General features: G+C 39.2%; 1 protein-coding gene across 3 annotated transcripts in view; it reads left to right on the top strand.

Moving 5' to 3' along the window:
• Positions 1 to 20,599, top strand: part of AGBL1 (ATP/GTP binding protein like 1) — a 300,344-nt gene that overhangs the window by 173,177 nt on the left and 106,568 nt on the right. For all 3 annotated transcript variants that reach the window (XM_010717492.3, XM_010717491.3, XM_010717493.3), the window contains 2 exons: positions 3,333 to 3,464; positions 6,641 to 6,817. In XM_010717492.3, the coding sequence (XP_010715794.1) occupies positions 3,333 to 3,464; positions 6,641 to 6,817 (309 nt within the window). The remainder of the gene's footprint in view (positions 1 to 3,332; positions 3,465 to 6,640; positions 6,818 to 20,599) is intronic.

The raw sequence follows: 20,599 nt of genomic DNA, 5'->3' as shown, positions 1-20,599 counted from the left end.
TTTGCTTCTCTTGTTGGTTCTGGAAACCCTAGTAAAAGAAGGGGCTGGATGCACTGTGGTGTTGCAGTCTCCACTGCGGGGGATTTCTTGTCAACTGAGAGCAGTGGGAGTATGAGAGAGTGAGCTTGGGAGCAGCTGGGACTGAGGGGGAAAGAGATGCTGCTTTCCCCTTGAGCATTTGTGGTGAGGAAATGCTGCAGTTTGCAAGTTACAGTTGACAAATGCACTTGCAGTATGCAACAGGAAAAGTGTAGCTCATGCAGAGAGATCAAGCTGCAGCGAAGAGCAAGTTACTTATGGAGGAGACAGAAAGAAGCTCCCAGGGACCAGGAGACACCAAGCAGTGTTTGCTTTCAAAGGTATTCTGTGTTAAGCTTGGAAATGGATCTGACTGGAAGGATGTAGCTTTTCGTGAGTGAAAAATCCTCTACCTTGAGACTCAGATTGGGTCCTCTCACAACGCCACTAGGGAAAAATTTTTGAAGAAAAAATACAGAAACTTCAAAATGTTCTGTTTGCCAACAGTTTTTTGCTTCCATTTTCTGTTTGCTTTTCCTTTGTTTTAAAAGCTTCCTGATTCTGTGAGTCATGAGGGGGATTGTTTTTGAGTTTGAAAGCAGGTCCTTACCTTTATGATGCTCAATGCTGGTACATAACTTTAAATAGATAACAGTTTGCATGTGTATCTTGAGTCATACCCCAGTGAACACAAGACTAGGAGTCTGTACATCTCAGCTTACAAGATGGATAGAGTAGAGAAAAAAGGATATGTAGGTCCCAAGTTTGCCTTGTGGTTGTTCAGACATAACCCAGAAAAGTTCTGCACTGGGTGCTGCAACTACAAAATACAGTTTTTTCTTGGCTAAATGGTGAGGCTTAAGCTACTCTGTAGAATAAAAATAGAGCAGAAGAAGGTATTATAAAAGAAAACAATTTGTCATAAACATTGAGAATAACTGCAATGTTCAGGAAAATTAATTAAAATGAAGGTCTATGCAGTGCACAAATGGAATGGAAATATTTCAAGTAGCGCTGACTTCTCTGCTGTGGAGGTGGGTGGCAATCAGCGATACATCCCAGGGCATGAAACAGTGGTGTTACAGAGCCTGGCTCTTACAATCCTTTCCTAATATGGAACGCTTTTTCCTGACTTGTCACTTAGGGACTCACTGGCAGGTTTCTTGAGATGCAGAATTATAGACCTCCTACTTATCAGGCAGCACAGCTATCTGAGCGGCTGATCATCCCTGTGTGGTTTCCGATAAGTAATCTTTTAGGTAATAATATATGCGTCTTGCATGTTAGTAATTCTGTAAATTGGCAGGTAATTGATACCCGGTTGAGCTGGGATCTCTGCTTCGAAATAGAACCACAGCTATAAAATCTTCTTTGATATTCATAGGAGTAAATTGTAGGTGGTACCTGTGGTTAAACTAATCTATGGCTGTATTGCTGGAAGCATAGATGTTACGCTAACTGGAAAAATGCCAATCATTAAAAGAACCAATAAATGCAGCTGTTTAGAAGGGGCCTTTATGGGATAATTCCCTGTGTTTCAGGCAGTTGCTTGCAGTGCAGAGCTGCATAAGCCCTGTGTGTGCACACGGCCTGGCGGCTCAGCTCTGCTGTGCTCTCACCTCCAGTGCTACGTGCAGGTTTGGTGCCACAAGATAAGAAGGATGTAAAACTGTTAGAGTCTGAAGGATGGCTGCAAAGATGACGAAGGGTCTGGAGGGCAAGGTCTCTCACACTGCTGCTGGAGTCCCTTGGTTTGTTCTGCCTAGAGCAGAGGAGCTGAGGGGAGGCTCATGGCAGCCTGCAGAGCCTCACAGATGGCGGGGGTTCAGCGCTGCTCTCTGGTGACTCCACAGGACCAGAGGGAACAGCACTGAGCTGCCTCAGGGGAGGGTCAGGTGGGGAAGGTTCAATACACGGTTTGAATTTTGGATGGTCTGTTTGGAGCCAGAAGTTGGACTGGGTGATCCTTTTGCAGGTCTTGTCCAACTCAGGGTGCTCTGTGGCTACAGCTGTCTGGTTAGTTAGGACTTGTGGGAGGAATCTCTGTGTGTGCGTATGTGTGTGTTTGGGTCTTAGCATCTCCAGTCAGTGTACAGCTTGTCAGAGCAGCTGGAAGTATTTAAATACTCAGTTCTTAGATTATTAAACTTCCTGACTGGCTGCAGCTAAACTTAGTTACAGTATAACTAGTAAATAAGCATACTAGGGTAAAATTTGCCTTAACAGTTGGTGGAAGAAGTTTATCTACTCCATCTGTCTGTGTTTATATAGGAATACATATTTTTCTCCCTCGTTCTTTTTTAATTGATCCATAGTTCTTCCCTACCTGTTGACACCTGTCCCTTTGTCTCTGATATGTGCCTCAGAAAACTATTTAAATGAGATCGTGAAGTTCCTTTCTAATCAGCACTAAATATTGTTTTTAAATGAACCAATTTCTTCTCTTTAGAAATCCTTGTCTTTTCATGGACAGATTTCTGATTTTTCCTGATAAAGGCATGGAGAATATATGAAACAGCAGTGTCTGTATTGACTTCATATTTCAGAGGGCAATGAGATTGATTATTATTTAACACTTGTGTCAATATTTACCTCTTGGATCATTAAATCGTGATTTTTGTTTTTGTTGGAGTTGATATCTGCCTATGAAGGCAATCAAAACTTTAAATTAAAACCTGGAATGTACCTTGTACCTAGTTTATACGATGTGAGAGATAGATTAGATAGAGAAATTAGATAGTATAGAATCAGATTATTTGTCACAAAGATAGATAATGCTCTGTGCTTGATGTCCAGGAATTCATGTAAGGATCTGACCACATATGATACATTTTTACACAATTGCACAATTACATTTTCCTGAAAATTATGTAGCACAGTTTTTGAATGTAAAGAAGCCAAGGTGATTAATTATTGGGGAAGGGTGCAGTTTTTAAATCTCCTGAAGATAATGCTAGAGTTGAGAAGTCAGAGGAGCCTGACAAATTGCTGTGTTGTATCATAAGTTACCATGAACTCTCAGGTTCCTGAGTTGGCATGGAATCTTGCACAGGTGTCATGTTTATTTCTGCTGTAGACAGAAATGCACTGGTGTTGACACTGGATTCATGAGATCATGTCAGATCCAATAGATAAAGCAAGGTACAGCTGACTAACAAAGTTTGACACTGATTATAGGCTGGGCCCAGAGCAATGAGTTTGTCTGAAGAGAACAAAAATTCCTCACATATAATCCCCTAGTGTTTATAGTGTCTGTTGTGAAGAATCAGGAAACTTAGTTCAGTATTCAAGATTTTCCCTTTTTTTTTCTCTAGGTATTCTGTGACTACCATGGCCACTCCCAGAAAAAGAATGTGTTCCTCTATGGTTGCAGCATCAAGGAGACTTTGTGGCAAGCAGGCTGCATGGTTGACACAGCAGTTATCACAGAAGATGTTGGCTACAGGGTAGGTCCACTTTGTTCCTTTCTGCTGTTGCTGGCATACATGTGCACCTACATCTCCGTAAGATGAGGTCAGATCACAAGTTCTGTAGATATGTGCGAACTTCTCTTTCTCCAGAGGAGTCGAGATCCAGAAAAATTCAAGTAGTTCCTGGTATCTTCATGCACCTGCTGTCAGCAATAATATTGTCAATAGGTGAATCTCTATTTCATTTTGTTAAGATGCTCTTTTATTGTCTTCAGCCACTGACTAGAATGTTGTATTTTTGTGTTTTGTAAGTTCCAAGCATGCATGTGCTTCTCTCACCCACAGTTCCTGAGAAGTCCTTGTGGAAACACTTGTTTCACAAGAAAAGCAGGTGGGGTGCTTACAATCAGAACATCGCTTGTTGTATTTGAATTCAGGTAGCTTGAAAAGACTCAGGATAGCTCACTGTTACGCAAGCAGAATTCAAATGCTGCTTTCTGCATCTGGTGCCTGTCTTGAATCTGCAATGAAGAAAGCAAGAGCAAGCCTCCAAGGGTGTCCAAGAATCTGCAGTGGCCTAGATGAAAGATTTTGAGATTAGAATTCTACCTTTTGCACAATATGGGAAGTTTCTCTCCTTTCTCCCATGAGTAATTGGGGAAGGTTCTGGCGTCCATGATGGATTTACTTCCCAAAAACATGAACAAAATACCTCAAGAAAATTGTGATTTTTGAATAGCCTTTGCTGTGGCCCTTGACCATTCATGGGAGAATCATTGTTACTTTCTAATATTTGGCCTCAGATGACTTGCATAGCATTGGCGTCACAAAAGCCAGCTTCAGGATTTCTCCTTTTAATAGCCATTCCAGGCCCCTTTGACAGCAATCTCTGAAGGGACATCAGTAAAGAATCCTAACTCCATTCTGACCAAATGGGAATGGATGTTTATGGACAGGGTCCTGTATGAGGGGCAGCACCCCTGCTGTTGTGCATGCTAAATCCAGCTATATGAGAGACAAGGTGTGGAGTTATACTAATGTATTGTCATAAAAGAAGCCTTTGAAAAGATGTATTTTCACCATCCCAAAAATACAATTGAAAGATAATTAATGAGAAAAGCAGAGAAGAAAGAACTATTAGTGTGAAATCCAGTGAAAGCTGGTAAAATGAAAAGAATATTAAATTCAGATTTGCTAATGCTTCTAAATGAGTCCTGACTACAGAGACATTACTGTTACCTGCCAGCGTTTTTATTTAATCAAATGTAAAAGATTGATTATGCATATAATTTCAGTTGTTTTTAAAGACTAAACTGGATTAGGGATCTGATTATGGTATTTCATAGTATATATTTACAAAAATCTGTGTGCTGCTTCAGATAAGGGCAGAATGAAAACTGTCTGGGCCTTCACACACGGTTTAACTGGATCTAATAATTGTGCTCAGGATTATAATTGTTTGGGTGACTGTGCTGTATTTTTAACCCAGCTCTACGAAAACCTGGAAGTGCTGTGTGGAATCATAATATTTTGCAGCAAATTGTACTTCGGAGGCAATTCAGAAGCAGTGAATGTTTAGTCCAGAGCAAGTAATCAATTTTAAAGATTCCTCTGTTCAGTATTCTCACAGGAAAAGGAATGCTGTAGCTCTTAATAGCATACTGCGGATCTTGACTTAAGAGTTAGGCTCATGCTGGTCTCAGATTTGAAATATAATCTCTCACTTTGTTCCAGCTTCCTATTCATCAGTTTTTTCATCTGATGAATGGATCTTATGGATCTATAGATCTGCACATTACAGAACTGGTAGTGTCCGTTCTCAGCTGTAGATAGAATATATTGGAAATAACATTTACTTTATTACAGAGGTATGTATGATTAAGATGTTTGCAGTGGATGTGGCAGAATAGTTTAGGCCAAAGATTTATCATCTGCGTCAGTCATGCTTTAAGGGAAGACTTGCTATTAAACATTACTTTTTCAATTTTGATGAAACCATGTATTCCTGCACAGAGCGATGACGTAAAGCTCAACAGAGTGGAACTAGAAGTGCTTAGAATCAATCAGTTTCACTGATTGTTATTGGAAAGTGAAATTAGCTGGTTGGCTTTCACCGCCCAAACTGAATGAAATTCGAGGGTAAATGCCATTAGCAATGAGCAGAAACTCCTTCTGTATGATTCCATTCCATTCAGAAGTTTAAGAAAGCTGTCATCAAAGGAATAATGAATGTTCTTATTTTACTTGCTCTTCACTTGATGGACCAGATGGTCTTCGGGCATATACCAGCATGCAAGCAGTACAACTTATATGCACGTATGTGCAAATGTATGTAAAAGCCCAATTTCTACACAGAGCACACCTAATGTTAATGTATTTTACAGGTAGTGTGAAGAACTGTTGCATCCACACTGATAGAAATATTTGATAGTGCAGTGTACTGGCAGTGTTTATAGGCTGTTGTTGAGAAAAAAATGATGTTTAGAATAAGAAAATCACTCAGAGCTAAGAGATAATTTTACTGAATTTTCATATTTACTCTTTATTGTCATTTTCTATATGGAGTGTATCCAATGTACCATTTGATCCCAGACAAGAATATTTTGGTTTATTTCACAATGCAAGATACTTAAATGTTAAGCTCTATTTTCCTATAATTATCTGTGACCTTCAGTGGGATTACACATTCCCTTTCTCTGTTGTGTGCTGTGTTCAAACAAAATTCCTCCTGTAGCTGAATCCCTTGTCAAATTGTGAATGCATCATGAGAGGAGCTGGAAAGGAGAGAATGGAAACATTGTGTGCAGAGCTATGACTGCAGCCCTCTAGGCAGAACAGGAAAATGTAGTTAATGTTGAAGCGGCTTGAAAGTAAAACTTTTTAAGTGACTTCAGCAGTCCAAAAGTATTTGGTGTGCAGATACTTCATTTTGGATGGGATGGACCAAATGTACTTCTAGCATTTTTGTCTGTGACTGGGGAGAAAACAAAACAAAACAAAACAAAAGAACACAACAAAACATTAGAATACGAAGATTTCACTTGGGATGAAGATGAGTCAAGTTTGGCACTAGTTGGAACTATCACAGTTTCTACGGATAGATTTGGTGATACGCACTTTAAAAAGCATAGGTCTCTTTGTAGATGTGTGGGTGATATAAATGCACGTACATCTGTTCAATTCATTTTCTCATTGCTGATACTTTCTCATAGACTCTTCCTAAAATCCTGGACAAAGTGGCCCCTGCATTTGTCATGAACAGCTGCAGCTTCCTTGTAGAAAAGTCCCGCGAGTCAACGGCCCGGGTGGTGGTGTGGCAGGAAATGGGTGTGCTGAGGAGCTACACCATGGAGAGCACGTACTGCGGCTGCAGCCACGGTCTCTACAAAGTAAGTACATCTTTCAAAGAACTACGTCCACACTCCTCCTAAAGTGTGTCTTACGAGCTTGGAAGAATAAAGAGAGAGTGCTGTTTTCTTGCTGTTTGATATTGTCAGCTTCCTTCTACAATACGAGTGTAGCCATGCTTCTGGGTTTCTTCTCAGTTAAATCTTTCCATGATCCCTCACTCCTTTAATCTTTCAAGTAGACTCCTTGCTATGAGGTTTCATTTGACACTGAAATAAAAAGAAATTCCAGTCTAATGCCAAAAGCATTGAGCTGAAGGAAGGAATGTTTTTGAGATGATGCAGAGTGTTTATTTCTAATGGTATTCACAGTCTAAGGTAAGTCGAAGGTCTAAGGTAATTAACATGAATATTAGGAGTTGGACACTTTCTGTTGCAGTCTATCTGAGCATTTGCTTGGCTAAACTTAGGAGCCTGCACTGAGAATTTTGCACTTGGAATTTCCTGTTACTGACAGCCAGAGGTAGCTGATCTGTGAGCTCAGGCCACGGCTTTGACTGTGAACTAGATGGACCTAAATTTGTTACCAAATGAGGTTCTAGATATTGTGGGAAGGACTGCACTTATGCTGAGTGCATCTGAGACAGGAGCCTCTTGGTACTTCTTAAGTACACAGTTTGAACTCTGGTAATTGTGTTTAGCTGTTCATAATTCTCCACTTACTCAAATGGTGAATTCTTTTTGTTCCTTTCCCAAACCTATTGCTTTCATGGAAGGGATTCCATGCTCCACCTTATTTCTCCCACTAGGGAGCAAACCTCATCTGTGCAGCATTAGTATGTGGTTAAGGATCCAAAAAGACCCTTAAGGAAATAGCCATTATTACAAATAACAATTAATAAGACATTCAAATTATTGTTCTTTTCAAGCTCTATACTAATCCTTTTATATTCCGTAGAATGTAGCCAGCAAGTACTCAACTACTGTTTTAACAGTGCTCTACTATACACACATTATTTCCATGATAGAAAAGGCAGAAGAAATATCTGAAGACAGTTTAAAGAAAGAGAGTATAACTGCCCTGAGCATTACACTTAGTGCTCCCTACTCTGAGAAGTGCTAATGGGTTTTTAATAGGCACCACAGGTTGTGGCAGGGTTTTAAACCTATGGACAGTGGGGGAAAATTCTACCTTGACTAACATCAATGGTAAAACTCCTAGTGATCTCCATGGAGAATTTAACTCATTTCCTAGATAATCAGAGTAACATCTAAAAGCAGTTGGACATCAGGTTATATCAATGTCTAATGATTCGTTCTCTACTTCCTTTAGTATCTTCAACCCAAATTTGCTTATGTTGTGCCAGCAGATTTAAAATGTTTTGTGCTCCCAAGTCCACCACCACTTAGTAAACAAGTGGTCAGACTTCTGATAGTGTTGATAGCAGTTCTGGATCCTGATCTTTGACTTTCTTCCTGCTTGAAAATGGTGAAAGTAATGGTGAATGTAGCTGCTTTGCTGGCTGTAAACTGAGATACAAACTTCTTGTGCTTGGAGTTGCCCATATCTGATAGGAAGTTTGCAAAGAATTTAGGAAAAACAAGAAAGCTTTAAAAAAAGACTGCAAGAAGCTTAAATATTAAATGCATAAGGCTGTCAGGTGAGTCCCCTCTCACCACAGAGCAGTGTTGTAGGAGAGCTGAGTTAAACCAAAAGGCAGCCTGTCTGATAGGAAGTCCAGAAAAGAAGTTCCTAAAGTTTTTCGAAGGCACACTGTGTTCATATCTTGGATGGAAATGTGACTTTCATTTCTAAAGCAGTTTAGTGAGTGAAAAATAAGGTATGAATCTGTTACTAGTGATATGTAAATGAGAAACGGTTGTGACCGCAGCCTCGATTAAAAGTCGTTTGATTTCCAATGGGTACGGGGGAGGGCAGAAACTAGAGCAAAAGAAAAGATGACTTGTCTCTGTTGAATCTCCCTGTCTGTGTGATCAATGGAAATGCAATAAGCCATCTACCCTTAAGGAAGAGAAACATAAAACTAAAGAAACTATTGATCTTATCTAAGGTTTTATTCAACGTAAGGAAGAAGAAAAGAAGGGGAAAAAAATCCAGACTCTCTTTCATTTTGTCTGGATTGTCCAATTGAGTCTTAGAACAGCAGTGTCTCCATTTGAAAGGTGCTTAAAACAAAGCAGCCCATTTCAACGAGGAATTCTCCTTCCTACTTCTACCAGTTTACAATCTCACAATCAAAACAAGAAATGATCAGAAACTGCCTATCATTTGTCTCCCAGTGTGAAAGCAGTGTGTATTACTCCTTCAATGGAACTATCACCCTTCAGGTTTTTATTGCTGTCCTCCTTTCGCAGGATGTTGAGCCGTCTTGTCTTATTTGGTTTGTAGAATACTGAAAATAAGGCTGTACCAGAAGAAGTTCTACTCGGTACAATCAAGAGCAATCATGGGCCCAAAAGAATCAAATCTGCACTAACACATATGGATATTCTTATAAGGTTTCTTTTGTGTGATTCATTTTCAAGCTTGCTATCTCTTTGTTGTAACCATATCCTATCATGATACACTTTATTTTTCTTGATTCTTTGTTACCTGGCTTACTAGTTAAGACCCCTGTAGTAACATACTGCACTGGGCTGTTCAGTTTACTAACTGTATCATCATCCTACACGTTGATATATTTTGTGCCATGTATACATTTGCATTCTAACATAGATATATTAGCAACAAAGCAAATCTCAAAACTCAGCTTCATGCTCTTTTAGTACGTGCTGTGTTGGAAAGGCATTTTCCTTGACATGTTGTGCCTGGTGGAGGAGATGAAGTACTGATGTAAATAGACTTCAGTTTCTTGCTTCAAAGGGATATGCGCGACAAGGAGTAACGAATGAGTTTTAAAATTATTCCAGATATCTTGACAGGGCCCTTTGAAGGAGATTTTACTGGTGACATGGATCCCTTTTTGAAGAAAGTCTTTGGGAGAATCGAGAAAAAAATTAATTCTGTCCAGTCTAATGCTTCTGAGATAGAGGAATAGAATAGCCCAACTTTTATCATCAGATTTGATGAGAGGGAAAAGCCATTCATTTGCAGAAATGTTGGAATTAGGGAGAGCAGCACCAAGCAGAGTGGCCATGCGTTGATAGTGAAATTGTTGATAGTTGTTCAAAACACCTTTGTTGAAAGGAGAATTTCAGGAATACTTTTCCACAGAACCCATGTTCATGCTGGAAGAGTTTTTCCTCTTTTGAGTCCAACTACTCAGCTCACTGAAGTGGTGAAGCAAGCCAGAGGTGATGAATACCATAACATAGCTGTTGTTTTTTTTTTTATTGTTGTTGGTTGGTTTGATTTGGTTTTGCTTGCATCCTCTCCAGTCATTTAGAGTAGGAGAAAGTAGAGGTAAAATTGTGCCTGATGATACAGCAGCAATTGGCAGGTAGAACCTGGCTGGAGTAACTGGCAAAAGTCATGGCCTGCCTAACTGTTAGAAGCCCTCATCTCTACAAAACTCACCCCAAATAAATAGAGAGTAAATGTCCCTGAAGGTTCTGTGAGCCATCTTCTTGTGAGTGAGGGTGTGTCATCAGTAATGTGGCATGTGTTCCACAAATCATGTACCATCTTGCTGAAGTCTGCCTTGTTCTGTTTAGTAGATTAATGAATTGCATCTTTTTTTAATGCTGTATTGGCATAAAACCAGGATAACTTTCTTGGTGGATCAGAGCCAATAGTTTGTATGTTAGAGATGGAAGTACTTAAATACTGAGGGATGAAAGGACAGAGCTGCTGATAAACTGATAGCAGAGCTGGATAAAAAGCTCTGCATCCCAGCCCCTTGTGCGGTTACTGCAGAGATGAGAGTCTCATAAGTGGGAAGAGCTGCCATTATCCATCCCCTGTAACCTGGCTAGCGTTTACTGAATTATTTTATACAATTAATGAGTTGCCATGAAAGTGTGGCAGAAATAAAGCAGTATGCCAAAATGAAAGCCTTTCCTCTCGCTACTCTTTCAGGGGTGGGCTGCTCTGGTTTGACCCATTTCTGCCCAAAGTAACCATGTTGTTACTAATACATCATTTGCCCCTGAAATTACAGTACTATTTCTTTATAGTTATCTGTAGACAACAAAACATTTTCCTTATCTTCCTTATTATTGCATATTACATACTATATTTCTGAGGAATTTTTATGCATGCCTTACTCATAAGCACTTTATTAGAGTCAGTCGTCAGAAATTGAGTTGTTTTGAGGGAGTTTGCAGTCGCATAACATTGCTTCTGTATGCCAGTAAGATGTAGATCATTCTTGTAATTGGACGCCTAGTGCGCAGACTTGCAAATAATTTTAATTTGGACTTTTGCCAGTATTCAGGCACCAACAGAAATGGTTGCAGCAATGTTCTTGCCACAGAGCATATTTGATAAGTATTTGCAGAAGGGAAAAGAAAGAGATGGGGTTTATTCTGTGCTTTCTGATGCACGTTCCTGTAAACTGTTTACATCTTCTATGAAGTCTGAGACTTTTCCTATTTCTGGTTTCCATTGTCTCCCACGTTTTACACTTTTCCTAAGTACGGGTAAGTTTCACAGGCATCCAGAAGTTTCTTTCCAAAAAATGATCTCTAAAATGTGCGTTTAGCAAACCCTCTGAGGCCTGGGCATGTCTTTCAAAAGCAGATGCTGAGAAATACAGAAGGATGTTTTTTTTTTCTTCATAGTTCTGCTTCCAGTTCTGGTCCAAAGTGACTCAAATTGGAAGCAGCTGTAATAGTAAGAAAAGTATAAGAGGAAAAAAGAATAGTTATCTCGTAGTAATCTAAGGATTGAAGAATTAAATTAAGGCTTGTGCTTATTATGTTTTCTTTAGTTGTTACCCACTGCAAAAGTTTGCATCCTGTTTTCTATATTTTCCTGCTCCTTTTGTGTCCACCATTTCTTTTCAGTAAATTGTGATTCACTTTTCAAGATATTCTAATTGTACCCTTTAGTCTTGATGATTTCGCTTAATACGACTATGGCATTTAGAAAATGAGCAAAGGCACGTGGGACAGAACAAACCAACCAGGAGACAGTGAGCGTTCATCTTCCTTGGATTGCCAGAGTAACGTAATGATTAGTCTGCAAGCACAGCACCATGACTTGTGGCTTGCAGCCACAAACCTGTGTTTTCTGGTCCTCTTAGGCTGGATTGAGTCAGATGAGCTAAATCTTGGATGAGAACTCTCCACAGACTTGGCAGGAAAAAATGAGTGCTATATCCTAACCCAGATTTTGTTGATATAAACATGTTACAAAAGGAGAAATATATATGGTCTTGAACTACAATGAAATGAAAAATCAGCTATCTTCTCTGCCTTTTGGAACCAATTTCAAAGCTGATCAAATAGAATCTCTGCTTTTCCACTCCTAAATAAGCAGCCTAGTACAATCTGAGCCCTTTGGAAGTAAAAGTATCTTAAATTAGTTCCTTTGTCTCTGCTGGTGATAGATTATTGAGGGCTGTCTGTCAGTGTAACTGGAGAACAGGTCCCATCCCGTATTGTGGTTTGTAATTGCTTTGTGTTTCTTTTATTTTTTCAGCACAACAGAAAGTAATGATGGGATGAGATCGTAGCACATCTGACTCTGCAGAGTTGGAAGCATCTAGTTTTGTAGAGGTACACTGGACGTGCATGTATTTAGAATAACAAAGCAGAGCCATCATGTGCTCCCTTCCTGCTCTCAACTCTTTTCCACTATCATGTAATGGGAGCAGCTGCCTTAGCTCTGCTGTTTACCACTTCTGTTTGGGACTTAATCTTAAAGTGCTTGTTCCAACAAATCCCTACAATCCTTTCTTTTTACTTGCAAATGATGTGAGCATCTCCTAGATAGCAGCTGGTTTATTAAATCAAGGGACACATAAGATTCTGTGGGGCTGAGGAAAGGAAAACAGATGTTACCTGGATTCTGTACCTTTCTGAATGCTGATGTTTCTCTTTTTTTTTTCCCCCTTCCAATATACTGTAAATAGCTGATATCTCTGCTTTTTTGTTTTTTTATGAGATCTTTCTCCCTCAACTACTTTTAAATTTTCCTAGGCGCTTGGTTGCAGCCCGGTGTTTCCATATTCTCAGGAAGAGAGGTGGCAGTAGGTACAGATTTAAAAGGGTTATCAAACTGCTTACCTAGAAGAGAAATAAAGAACAAGACTACGTGGAACCAGAAATGCAAGTACACTGTCATACCATTTTCTAGAAGTTGTGAATGGGATTAGATTGAAGATTCCCAGGTGCTGACATTGCAAACTCGGACAACTTAGATGTTAGAAGCAAAAAGTCCGTTTGCAATTAATTGTATTTGTGGCCACATGGAAAAGATACCGCACTTTGTGAGGGAACAGGGTATGGACTCATGCCTTGTCCCCTTGTTTTCAGCCAGCTGACAAGATACTGTTACTGTGGCACCATCTGAAAATGAACAAAACCAGTGCACTTATGTGAAGGCATAAAAACAACCAGTGTGATCACACTGTCAGCCAAGGGAGTGGGTTCTTGCAGGTGCTGTAAGAAGAAGCAGGATCACCTAGAATTAAATCATTGCTGCCATACTCGGAAATTAAGCTGTATTTTGTATGGCCAGAAGGCTGAAAATGACTGTCAAATTGTGGTCAGGCCCGTTTGTATATCCTGTTTATTCAGTTTAAGGTTATAGCTGAGTGTCTGACATCGCTTCAGATGTAGAATTGTTAGAGGCCTAACTACTTTCATGGTACAAATTATTAGAACAAACAGAAAACTACACAAGTGAAGCAAACTATATTCTTAAAGAATTAATTTTAATTTTCTATTAATTAAATTAATGGTGACACAAATCAAACAATTGCAATCATACACACCTGTATGTGTTTTTTTTCTGGATGAAATGTTACTCTTTCAACTAAAGCCCACTAAACAGTTCTGAACGGTGCAGTCTTGAATATCAGTGGGATTTAAGAGTGCTAATGAAAAGAACTCTTGGAAGGATGTGAGACAGAAAAGCAAAATTCCTAATGAAAGCTAGCTGTAGTATTCTAGCAGTGTCTCTTTAAAAGTCTAAATATCATTGCACATCATCCTTTCAAGTTTTCTATGGAATTACAGCAGCTAGGGTTTTGATTTCTGATGTCTCTCTTGCTTGTTAATCTGGTCCCATGTGGCTTTATTGTACAAATCTATTTGGCAGCTGAAAATTGCCCTTTGATGAAGCTCATAGTCTAATCATGAACTCCTCAGGCATGGAAAATAAGAATGGGGAGGTGGCAAAAGCAAAGGCTAAAGGAGCCATGTTTGTCTTTTGCTCTGCATGGATTTTAGAAGCATTGAAATTTCAAAGTCTTTTACATGCAGGATTTTATGCAAAGATTGATTTTGCATCTCTGATTATCATAACATTTGCCGTGCTGGATCAGACCATTGGTCCATATCATCAGGTAGCCTGCCTCATACGGAGTTTGGTTCCTCGTGGCTCCTAAGAGAACAAAACCAGGCTGTGGTGCAACTGATTCAATTACACTAAGACATAGAAAAGAAGAAATAATCCTACCAGCCCACCGACTTGCCTCCTGTCTGCTTCATATGCTGCAGCATGAAGCCTGATTATTTCTAGGGTGTGGTAATGATAAAGAGCAACATTCTCTGTAAATAATTGTGGCACTTTTCTAACCCCTTTCTTAATATTTTCCCGTTGCTTCCAATATCGAGTATAAACTACATATTGAAATCTGATCTCACTTCTTTCTCCATTCTGTCCCTTTGCTGATTTCTGCATCGTACTTCTCACAGCTGCTGTAGCTCCCAGGTTGTTTAATCTGTTGTCCTCTGTCACATTCACTGCTATCTTTATTCTTCTTGATCCAGTTGTAGGTCCCTTGATCTTGACAAAAAGAAATCAAACTAGATCTATTCATTCTCGCCAACTTTGAAATCTGTAGGTGCATCCTTTTTTTTTTTTCCCATCCAGTTCTTGTCTCTTTGGTCTCTTCCTTTTTTTATGTTCCCAATCCAGATTTATTTTTTCTTATGTGCTAAGCTCTATACTAATAGTGTTATCTTTTCTTTTTTTTCCTTCTTCCACAACACTTATTTCAGCTTATGGTCCCAGAAGGGACCATCAGGTCTTCTGCTTTTGACCTTCTATACAGCATAGACCTTTGGGCTTCACCTAGGCAGCTTTGTACCAAACTCTATAACTTGTGTTTGTGTAAGAAGACTTTTGTAGAAGAAAGAATTCAGACTGGATTTGAGAGCATCACATGATTGGAAATCCATCTGGTCCCCTGATATTTTGTTCCAGGGATCAGAAGGTGCTAAATATTATTTCCTTGTACGAATTTGAATTCGTCTGCCTGCTATTTTCAGATGTACTTTAGTTTTTCTCTGCTGGTTTAAAAAGATCTTTAGTAATTCACAGTTTCTTCTCTTAAAAATACTTACTGTGCAACCAAGTCTCCTTTCAATCTTTTCTGATGATTAATTAAAACAGGCTGAATTCTATGATAGTTTGTATGAGAACGTGCAGGTAAGTACCTCTGAATTAGCTGAAGGAGCAAGTGGAAAGTCCTGTGCTAAACCACATTAAGCCACGTGTCAACACTCTGAAGCGGAATTAAGGTGGCCTTAATTAAATTTGGCTTAACTCATTTCCAAAGTAAATTAAACCAAACTGAATTGCAAACACTTTAATTCTGAATAACAGAGCAGAAATATGTGCTTCTGAATGTGATAAACTTACAGATGAAGGGGTTGCTTGAGCTGGATAATCTACAAGGCAGAGAAGGCAGTGTGTCTAGACATGATATTTCTGGAGCTTCATGGCTTATCTTTACATAAGAGTCTCCATTGTATACTGAATATGGATGACAAAGAGAAAACTGCTGTGATCTGTCTTGGATGTGCTATGTTCTAATTTTTGACCAGGGAAGAAATTTGTTATGCCAGATGGTGGCAATCTACAAGTGAAGATGCATGATCAGAAAAGAGAAAGTTCAGCACAGCACAACCTATAGAAATGCAGACATTAGGGACAATTCAAAAATGATTTACATACAGACCATAAGTGGGGACAGGTCAGACATGAATAAACTGGAGACAGTAGAAATCAAAGAAGCTGTTGGTTACTCATAGCTGGGAGAAGGAGAATTTGGAGATGTTCAGTGCTGATGTTTTACAGTATTTTTCTCTCGGCCACTCAAAGACAGCTTCTGGAGTATAGAGGATTAATCTTTGATTAATAGCTGCTGAAATGAAACAAGGAATCATTGAAATATTTTCAACCAAGTAATTATCATAAGTGAGTTCCACTTAGGAAAAGTGGACAGAGAAGTAAACAAGCGTGTGATGTGGCAGTGCACTTTGTTCTTAAGGCAAACAAATAAGATACAAAGATGAGTTTAGATGTGCGTTTGGAAACGAGTGGAATTGTGTGTCACAGGGCACAAGGTTCTTGGTGAAAAAGAAAGATGTATTGTTGATCTTATCTGACAGCTTTTTAGAGCTGAAATTGAGAGAAGGACGAGAAGATGGAAGGGTAAGGATTGTTTAAATGATGTGCAGCAGAAGACTTCTTGTTGGAGAAACTGAACTACTTTCCTGTGGTCATAGAGGACGTATGGCTGAGGGACTCTTGTGCTTCAGAGGAAGAGATCTGATCTTCCACAAAGTGAAAAATAATGCTGAAGCAGCAAAAAAGAGCTCTATTAAAATAAGTGCAATTCAAACTTAAATAGTTTGTCTTAAAGAAATTGTTCAAATACAGGAAAAGTTGCGGAAAAAAATACATTCCTCAAAAAGTCTACACGCTACTCTTAACTATTTGAGTAGCGAACAAGATCAACTGAAAGGTCTTGTTGATGAAATTGGTTGTACTGAAACCTGATAGGAAAAGTACAGTTCTGGAAATTGAGAATCCAGTTATAGATCTATCCTGTTTGAGAGGGAAGGGATAATAAGTGTATGCAGCTTGGAGGAGATGAAATGGCAGTGTCTTCATGTACTGGTAATTCAGGTTTACATCTTTGCAGGTGTGCTGACAAAGTCTAGCTAAGGAGACTGCTTGTCCCACAGAATCAAACTGTAAAATGAGATGAGTTACTTTATAAGTAAATGCATTCATCACAGAAAAAGTAAATGTGTAGTTCTGGACTTCTGTTTGGGTGTTATATACCTGAGATTTCACGTAGGGAGCAGTAAATACTATTACAGATTCTGAACATTACAGATGATTATTTTCTAGCACAAAAGATGTTGTATCCAATCTAGCTCTATTTTGGACCACATTATAATAGGAAAGGTGAATTAATCTTCGGTGTGGGAGTTGGTGGTTACCTAGACACCGGTGATCATGACCCAATTATGTTTAATATGGGCGAAGGACAGCATTTCTATTAACGTGTGTTCATGTATGTTTTTCCCTTAGTAAGAGATAATATTCTAGAGCTGAGGAAGTGTTAGAAATAAAGCAGAACACAGGAGGAAGAAAAAAAAATTACAGAGGTATTATAAATGAAAAATGATGTTTTTAAAATAGATTTTGTTACATACTCAAAAAAAGCTTAATTCTCTAATCTAGAATTGAGCACGCATTTAATTAAAACCCACCTTGGTGTAATAGTAAAGAGAAGGTGGTAATTAGAGCATGGAGGACAGTGAATCATAACACTGATGAAGAATCTATATAGTAGATGGATTGTAACGAGGTGGATTTCACTTATTTCAGTCTGTTTCTTTTTTTGTTAGTACTGATTGTTTAGTTTCTGAATGATATGAGTGAACAACGGTAGAGGTCATTTACCTAACCATGACTGATCAAAGATATTCTGAGGGATAAATGCATAGGTTTATTCTCTCTGAGCAAAATAAAAAGGGGAAAATGGGTATCAGCCAAAGTAACGTGGGAATTAGATGTGGGAAGCTAAGAATATAACTGAAAAAATCATGGCAGTCACTACGAAGGACAGTAAAAAAGAATTTAATGGGATGACTGGAAAATAAAAAGCTATCCTCCTTATGTGGTCTGATCAGAAATGTAACCTAAAACCCGAGGAGCTGTTTCTGAGAAAAGCCACCTCAAACCTGGTATGCTTCATAGTGAAGTTTCGCCTTAGGTTAAAAAATAAGAAGTTTTCCCCAAAATGTTCCTAATCAAGTCTCTGACTGTGTTCCACCTCTTCTTAGCTTTTGCAGAAAGTTTCCTTTGGGGGTGCTGGAAGTAGCGAGTGAACTTCACAAGAAAATTGAATCAGAGATTCATACAGAAACACAATGAGAAACTTATTTTCAATGAGTTTGAGGAAGACATTGCAAATGAGTTTGAGAGAGAAGTACAGCTATATACAGCAGGAATAAAAAGCCCTGAAACACTGTCCATTTTGCAGTAGCTTATTCCGGGTAGAAATGACTTCTTTTACAAAATATAATTTTAAATATGTATATGTTTTTGCCACATGATCAGAAGGACAGTTAGCATCTCAGTGGGAAGTATTCCTTTAAAAGCTGATGGCCAGCAGGCTGCAAGTGGAGAGACTTGTTCTGACTTGGAGATAAATATAAAATGATGTTAGCTTGTGAGAGAACTGAGAATTGAATTAAGTAGTTTATTTGATTTGAAATGCTAATTCTGTGTGAAAACAATGGAGGACCAGCACTTGTGAAGATATTTCCTCTGCCGCTTTCTTTTCCTGTTACATTATGACTTCAATTCCATTGTTTTATTGTCTGTCTTGTATTATTTTTTTCCCAGGGTTGAAAAGTAATAGAGTTGGATCTGACTGTCATCTGATTTGGGTAGAACGGGCTGTAGAGCCATGCTGTGATGGCCCAGGGCATGCATGCATCGCCAGTTGGCAACGATGGGAAAAAGGGAGACAGCTCTGTAACACAGCATAAACACGCTTGGGCAACACAGTACCTTGCTCACAACCTTCGGATGTCCTGCACCTGGGTGAGCAGGCACCTAAAGTCAACACCGTGGCCAATGCTACCGCTTTCCACCAAAGATGAAAGCACTGAATGAGCTATGGGTTTTATGTGCCCTGCAGTCTGATGGTGCATAGGGAGTTTGCAGTAGGCAGCTGGACACCGTTTTCCCAGTGACCTTTTGAGAGCAGCCCTCTTGTCTTTTCTAGTGAGGGAGAATGAAGTAAATGGAATCTGAAAACAGCTTAGACTGGCTCTGAATAGTGACTGAAAGGTCACTTTTCTGGTCAAGCCAGTGTCTTTGGTGATTGGAATGTCTTCCAGAGGTCAAAGTGCTGAAGTTTTTCTAAATCGACCATGCTTCCACCAGCCCCCATGTGCACTGAGATGGCTGGAATTTTTGCTGGTTCGTCAGTTGTAGATAAATGTATTACACAGGCTGAATATCTGCAGCAAACTACCAATACTGCTTCTGTGGTTTTATGCATTTGATCATCCCTCGCTCATACCAAATCCTTTAATTTGTGAACCCTGATGTATGATTATACTGGGGAGTGATATTAAATGTCAGCCTTGAAAATGGGCCTTGTCACGACTAATACAAAATTCACTCCTGTTGTTAATTTAATGAGATAGAGTGACAGACATCATACATTTATTAAACAACCATAATTATATTTATATTAATGCCAATCTCTGCCCAGGAGAGATTCAGGCCTGGCATAATGGGACGTGTTCATAATGCAGAAGATTTCTGAATACAGATACAGTGAGAAACTCAGGACTGTAAAACTGAGGCCATGTTGTAGTCTGAGACTGAGTAGCTCTGAGATGGTTGGATGGCAGCTGGGTGGATGAGGCTGTGAGCTTTGATAGAGGTACACAATTAAAGCTCGTGCCAGGCCAGCGGCTTTTTGGTTATTCCACATGCTGCAGGATTGGTTGAAATTCATTGAGGTATTGACTGCTCTCAAATGCATTACATTTGTATGTTCATTCACTTTAAAAGGTCAACGAAGCAACTTGACAATTTTAAAGGTAGCCTGCTGTGTCTAAAGTATATTTAGTTTCATGCTGTCTTCTCTGCAGGATATGATATCGAGTTGTTCTGGTGTTTTACTGAGCATGTTGTGCATCTTTATGTAGACAAGATCATTTCTCAGAACTAGGAAACAGATAAGAATTGCACTTTTTTTCTGAATCTTCTTTTGTACAATTTTATTGTTTTAGGAAAATGGCCCCCAGTTATTGCTCTGGTTTCTTCCATCTGGTTGCATCAATTTCCTGGGAATAAAGCAGATTTCTGGAACAGTGGCAGCTCTGCTTGTTTGGTTGCAGGAAGCAAGAGCAGCCTTTACTGAATTCAGTAGCTCCTGTCTGTTGCTTATGCTGATAGTGTCCACTTCTCCTACGCTGCATACTGATGTGTCCCCTATCCTCAGTCTGCCTGTCTGTCACTATAAACAGAGGAGAACAAAGTTGACAGTGTTGGATTGAAGGGCTGTAAGTGGTTATTGATTCCCAGGCTTCTTGCATGCATAGGGATGGGGTATGTGTTAGAATACAGACACGAGCACACAAGTGGCAATGGCATGTTACTTCCAGTGAGTTATGGGGTGTACATAATTGTTCTTTTCAAATAGATTTGTATATGCACTAGCTAGGTGCATATTTGTATGCACGTTAGAGGATGTGTTTGCGTGTTATAGAAGAAGTTGTGCCCGAAGATGTTTGTATGTACGCATTTGTTTCTGGTTTTAGGGAGAGCACAAAAGGTGTGCAATTGACATGAGTATTTATTGCTTTAAATACATGTCTGTATTTTGTGCATCTATGTGTAGCACATGTGGTTCCTTGATGGCCTAT

This window comes from Meleagris gallopavo, chromosome 12 (genome assembly GCF_000146605.3).
Source record: "Meleagris gallopavo isolate NT-WF06-2002-E0010 breed Aviagen turkey brand Nicholas breeding stock chromosome 12, Turkey_5.1, whole genome shotgun sequence".
Taxonomy (NCBI): Eukaryota; Metazoa; Chordata; class Aves; order Galliformes; family Phasianidae; genus Meleagris; species Meleagris gallopavo.
Note: the sequence above shows the minus strand (reverse complement) of the source record. Positions and strands in the feature narration are given on the sequence as shown.